This window comes from Phoenix dactylifera, chromosome 13 (assembly GCF_009389715.1).
Source record: "Phoenix dactylifera cultivar Barhee BC4 chromosome 13, palm_55x_up_171113_PBpolish2nd_filt_p, whole genome shotgun sequence".
In the NCBI taxonomy this organism is placed as follows: Eukaryota; Viridiplantae; Streptophyta; class Magnoliopsida; order Arecales; family Arecaceae; genus Phoenix; species Phoenix dactylifera.
The window spans coordinates 10110688-10117410 of NC_052404.1; the positions used below are offsets into that span (position 1 = coordinate 10110688).

General features: G+C 39.7%; 1 protein-coding gene across 1 annotated transcript; it reads right to left on the reverse strand.

Moving 5' to 3' along the window:
- Window positions 1-4917: 4917 nt before the first annotated feature.
- LOC120112903 (protein transport protein Sec61 subunit beta-like) lies at window positions 4918-5821 on the reverse strand. Its single transcript, XM_039133030.1, has one exon. The coding sequence runs from the start codon at window positions 5582-5584 to the stop codon at window positions 5255-5257; it is 330 nt and encodes a 109-aa protein (XP_038988958.1). The 5' UTR covers window positions 5585-5821; the 3' UTR covers window positions 4918-5254.
- Window positions 5822-6723: the final 902 nt, after the last annotated feature.

A 6723-nucleotide genomic window follows, 5' to 3' on the forward strand; every position in this document is an offset into this window, starting at 1 on the left:
CCAATCATCTGAATTGGCACTTGTAGCTAAAGTTACCCATGCGGAGTCCAACCTTGAACATTCCCCGGTAGTAGTTTCCCTTCTAGAGGAGTTTCATGATGCACTCCCTGATGATCTTCCGGATGCACTTTCTCCAATGCATGATATCCAACGCGCAATCGATCTAGTTCCCGGAGCATCTCTGCCCAACCTTCTACATCATAGGCTCAGACCGAATGCATATGCTAGGACCTGGAATTTAATGTTACCGACAGTTGAATTTGCATGTAATAGTTCGGTTAACAAGTCCATAGGTATGAGTCCATTCGAAGTAGTGCATGATTACAAACTTAGGCAACCCATAGACCTGTTTTTCATGTCTCATCAGTATAGAGTCTTTGAGTCTGGACAATCAATTGTATCACATCCACATTCATTGCATCGAGAAATCAGCAATTGTAGTCACTTTAATAACTTAAAATATAAATTCTTTGCTGATTTACACAGACGTTATAATGAGTTAAGTGAAAGAGATTACATCATGATAAGAATTAGGTTTAAACGACTTTCTTCGGAAACGTTTAAAAAATTGCAAATTTGTAGTGCAGAACAGTTCAAAATCTTAAAGAAAACCAGTTCGAATGCATATGTTGTGGATCTTCCTGATGACTATGGAATTAGTGCGACATTTAATATTGAAGATTTAGTCCCATACAAAAAGATAATATCCCTGCCTTCTGACCCCTTTATTGATATACCTGCCTATGTTGGATACCCTGCCCTATTACCTGCTGTTGAGCCACCACCTCCCAAATTTCATGCACGCAGAGAACAAATAGAACATATATTGGATGAGCAGGTTATTTCAAGCAGGAACGGTGGTTACCAACGTTACCTTGTTCGGTGGAAAGGTCGACCAAAGTCTGATGTGACGTGGATTTCCAAAGCACAGTTGCAGCGCATTGACCCCGATCTTCTGGAGCGGTACGACAGCCGGCCAGACCTGTACTCGACGGGGTCGAGTTTTTCTCACCCGGGAGGAGTTGATGGGGACATCAGAGCCCTTCATCCAGATGATCCTGAGCCCCCGGATTGAGCCAGACTCGTTTATTTGCATATTTATTTTATTATTTTATTTTTGGGCTTATTTGCATTCTAGGGTTTATTTGTGGTTTATTTTATTTCTGGGCTTATTTGCATTTTAGGGCTTATTTGTGTTATTTGTGGGTTCATTAGGATTTATTTCTGTGTAAGGGGGTTTATGCAAGTTGTGTATTTGGGCCCTATATATAGGGAACTATTTTCATGATTAGGATTTAATGAATGATTAAGAATTTCTTTTCCCCCAGATCTTATTCTTCCTCCTCCTCCTCCCCTTCTCTTCTTCCTGTGTCTCTAGAACCTCTTCTTCCTTCTTCCTCTCTTGTTCTTCCTTCTTCTTCTCTTCCCCCGCACTGGTGCTGCATCACAATCTCACCTGGGCTTTCGCTGTATTTGAATCTCAGGAGCCTGTTCCTCAATTTTCAGAGCATAGGGAATTGCCGAGCAAAATGATCTGGATGCCTGAGTTTCTGAGAAAGGTGCGGATTCAAAGAAGGTGCAAGTGCAAGGGTGCTTGAGATAATATGCAGGTCAGGCTTCTACTCAAAGAACACGTTTATAAAATGAATTCCCTCAAAAAGCATTTATACAATGAAAGCAAAACTAAAAGTAGGGCAATTCTAGGTGATGGGAACCAAAAAAATGATACCTGGTATGAGAATATAATGGTCAGATTTTCTTTTTATTTCTAGGAGATGTATATTTGATGATACCATCGATTGATTGATAATCCAAGATTTGATGGAAAAAAATTGGATCTGGGCTAGGATGACAGATTTGGCAGGAAAAAAAGATTAGGATAATCCTAAGCGATCTGATCCGAACATTTTTTACAGAATAGGCAAAAGAAGAATTTTAACCAGATAGAGAATCAGTGTTTTCGAACATAACTGCTATATAGATAAAAGTAAAATAACAAAACAGAGATCAGACAAAACTTAAATACCAAATGCACAAAGAGGGATCAACGACGAAACGTGGAAAATTAAAGCTACATAGAAAGCAAAAGACCACACTGGATAATAGGACTAATTTAAGTTGGGAAAGATACTGCAGACTTACCAGGGGAAAAATTGCAAAACAAAATACTTTAGGGGAAAAAAATAAGTTGCCAAGCAAAAGAACTCTCTGCCTCCTCTTCACCCTACTGATCTCAGGTTAAGCATTCATTTCCACATCACACATGGCAAACCTTGCCGATAGAGTCACAGATCTATGGCAATGATCAATAAAATGGACATGGCTCCAATTAATTGTTTTAATATCTCTTTTATTCCAGGCAACAGAAATGACAATTGAATATAAAAGCCCAAGGATCTCACCTTCATCCTCAACAGGAGAAATGATACTCAGGTAAATCTCTAAGGATCTCATCAATAAGAGTAAATAAAAATGTAGATGTGCATGCATGTTTCTGTTTCTGTCTTTTGTGTACATGTCCGAGTCTTATGAGTACAAGCAAACCAGACATTCACATGCACAGTGCAGTTATTCCCACTGCCATCATATGATATATTTTTCTTCTGACAAACTTACAGTATTGTCAAAATCTAGACTTAAATGCTTTGAGGGGGAGTGGAAGGAAGGGGGGTGTGCAAGAAATAATTGATATGATTAAAGAAATGAAAAGCGGCACCAAAAAGAAATTCCAGAACTCCATAAAGGCAATCTGGAAGAACTTGTGATTAGCATTTTCTTTTAATCAAAGATGATAATGGGACAAAAAAAACTGTGACAATCTACATCTTGAACAAAGAACTTATCCATACATAGTTCAAAAATGTCAACAGAGAACTGAATGCAATTTCATCATAACAATTAGGTCTAATTTGCTTTTACGGGTACTCATTTAAAGCATGGAAACTAGCTTGGTCCACGGACATTTTTAGAAAACAATTTTGCATCCATTACCAAATTTCATTCTTATGTCTCCCTAAAGAGATTTTCTTATTGTGTATAGAAAAGCAGAAGCATACGAATGCTATCTCCTGTCCTATTGACTTTCTTATAAAATTTTGGTAAAGCACTTTGCTTTCTTGTTCTTTGTAAACTCTTTCAAGGCCTGGTAATCTAGAACCAATAGGTCTTCTATATATAGATCAATCACTACCAAGAAGCAAACTCCAACAGATGTTAGATGAAACCTTCTATCTGGGATTCTGATCCCCTGCATTGACTTAATAGCTCTAAACCATGTCAAGAACAAGTCTGAGAGGAAAGCATACCATGACAATTAGCAACAATTCTTATCCAATTATACAGGATTAGATGCATAAGTCCTTCTCTTTCCACTTAATGACTTTTGAAAAGCATTCATGACAACTCTAGTCCATTATTCTATAGCCCCCCTCCTCTCTTATCCATGTTAACTTAATCCCTCAGTAGTTGGGGCCAAACCATCAATATATGGATTCCATAACTAAGTTCTCAGCAACTCCGCCCATAAGCCTCCTCCTCCATCATACTCTTTATTCTCCCCAATTTCACAGAACGTCCATCTCAATATTCATAATTCTACCGAATACATTGTGCATGCATTCACACTCTTCTCTGTAACATACTTCAAATTAACATAATAATGGACTACTTGTTTAAAATGATAAACTCTATTTTAAAAGAGAAAAAGAAAAGGGAACAGACAAATCTATATAAGATGGAAAAGAGGGAGCAAAATGCCAATTAGAAAGAGGATAATAAGGCAAGGGCACCTCAGAAGAGGACAAAAGATATTAAACAACAGAAGAGAAAACAAATCAATAAAAAAATTGAGCAAAACAATGCACCAGCAGGTGAGAGGAAGCAGAAAACATTAATATAAACCTGCCGGCAAGAAGATAAAAAGTAAAAAGGGAAAAAATGTGAGGGCCTTGCATGCAAGTAAAATTCTTTTCTTCTCACTTTCCATACATTTAACTGTTTAGGATACGGGAGTGAGTAGTAGGAGATCCACTTGTAGAAACCAATTCTTCACCACAGTAAGTGAAGGAAGAGCCTACAAGCCATAGAATACAGACAATAGATTAGGTCGAATTACATATGATTAGGAAGTAATTCCTATTCCCCTGACTCTACTAGTTGTTGCTTTCAACATAGATACCTCCTATGGTTGTTACATGGGATTATCCTCCTGATATAGGCATTTAGCTAAACTCTTTACTCTTTGATGGGATTCTCAGATCACACTCTTATATCAATAGGTAAACGTGACCTGGCAGTGACAACCTTGCAAGCCTCCCATTTTGGCATGTCCTCGCCCTTGATACTCAAAAGCCATTGCACTCTAAAGATTGGGAAGTTTAATAATCCCATATAATTTCTGCTTTATTCAAATTTATGCAAAAATGCAAGCCTACCACTCTCTGTCGCAAAGCGCATTCGCATCTAAAGCTGATAAGCAATAGGTTAAATATTCAGGACTCCTAATCTGGGAACCATTCACAACAAATACTGCATCAAAATTATTTCATCACTTGCATAGCAACTGCTGTTACTTGACCTATATCTAGTTAATAATTTTTTGGCTTTTGGAGGGGGGAAAAAAATGCAAACTCCCCCAAAGAGAGCAGCAGAATCACGAGAAAGAAAATGATAAAAGGATTTTGGTTCATTAAGATTCGAAGTTATATACAAATCAATGCAGAAATAAAGGAGGTCAAATTAACAGATCCATAATAATAAAAGCCAGCAGATCTGCAAACGGGGATCATGAATGTTGAGATTTATTAAATGCTAGATGATGAAGACTGCAAAATAATGTATTGGTTTATTGCTTCATAGATAAATTAACAAATATGCTCTTCTAATGAATTCATTGCTTATTTTCTATATGCAGAAATATCATCATAACGTTCCCACACATACATAAGCCCGAATTCAGGTATATCTACAGCCTTTGACATTTATTAATCATCATCTCATCCATAAATTGCAAGCAAATCCACCATCCAAGAACGTAAGCCGATCAGCAAAATGATAGACACAAAAAAAAGACAGAATCTTTATCGCATAAAGAAAGATCTAGATCGAACCATGAACTGGAAACGATCTATTCTAGGACAGAAAATTTCAGTCTTGAAGGATCGTCCAAAAGGAAAGCTTGAGCTTGACCTAAAAAGGAAGGAAACGAAAACAAGAAAGCTTAGATCTTTTACAGACAGATCAGGCGGCGGGCGGATCAAGAACCGCCGGTAGCCGTGGATCGATAGCGGTAGAGCTTGCCGAAGACGTGGAGGGCCGTAACGAAGCCGATGAAGCAGAGACTCATCACCAGCACGACCGTGGGCGTCATCTTGAGCCCCGGGGCGTCGTCGGTGTAAAACCTCAGCATGTTGCTCCCTCCGCCGGAGAACCCGCCAGCGGAGGCCCCTCCCCCGCCGCCGCCGCCGGCCCCCAGCCTCCTCCTCCGCATCCCCGCGGCCGCCGCCGCCGACCCCCGCGGCCCCACCGTCACCGGCCGCGCACCCCCCGCGTTCGACGATGCCTGCGACTGCGAACCCCTCGCCATAGTTGAGCTTCTTGGAATGACGGCAGGAAGAGAGAGAAAAAGGAGATGGCTTTGACATTTGAGAGAGAACGGAAGATGGTTTTGATTTAGCTTTCTTTTACCGCTTCGTTACCATAAGATCCGAACATCTCCCCCTCGCCGGGCGGTCGGAAGAGTCTAGCAAGAAGAGCGTTCTGGTGGTCCGGCGGAGCATGTGAGACAAGGATAAGTACAGTAACGGATGGACCTTCCAGATTTGTAGATGTTTGGAATTTGCCGTTGGATTTTATTTGAACCGGAGGCAGCTTGTTGAACTTGGTGTTATTAATGGACGCGAAGATTGAGATAGCCGCAATCAAAGATGCACGACCCACGGCGACCCACCTGGCAACATCCAATTATAATGGATCATGGAGGCAAATTTAGCTCTATAATTGCAGTTGTAACCGGCTTATATACATATAGAGAGAGATGTATGTATGCATGTATGTATATATATATTATGTGTGTGTGTGTGTGTGTATATGGTGTGTATGGGTTCTTTAGACCTCTAATGCTTAAATTCTATCTGAAATATTTTTATTGCGTTGCCATGCCGGCCATTAGTTAAACACTCTTTTTTTGGTGGCCATAGAGATGCAGTTTATTTTGGTGGTTGTTAAAAGTGACTCGCTCGCCCTTTCTATGATTTTACTATGGGTGAGAAGACCTTTTGGACCATCCAACTTACTGTTATTGGTTTCTTTTTGGTTGCAACGTGTACATGACTATGGTATACAACATGTATATAACAAGGTAAATGCTATTGCTATTTGTCTTGCAAATATAAGGTGATAGTAGATATGGTAAAAGCACAACTGACGTTCACAGACTCCTAGAAGAGTGCAGTTCATATCAGACGACGCATGTCTACAAGAAAGCAAACGGTGTTGTTGATTGGGTTGCCTCATATGCGGCGCACCACTCTGGTGGTTTCATCTAGGACAGCTGTGCATTAGTACCTCAACCTCTATGTTGTCTCCTCTTTTCTGATTTTGTTGGCCATACTTACACTTGATTGGTGTGAACCGCTGTTGTACCAAAAAAAAAAGCACAAGAAGTTGATTGGGCAACTTTTCTTTGATATATTGTGGTTTATGTATCACAAAACTTTAGTTGTA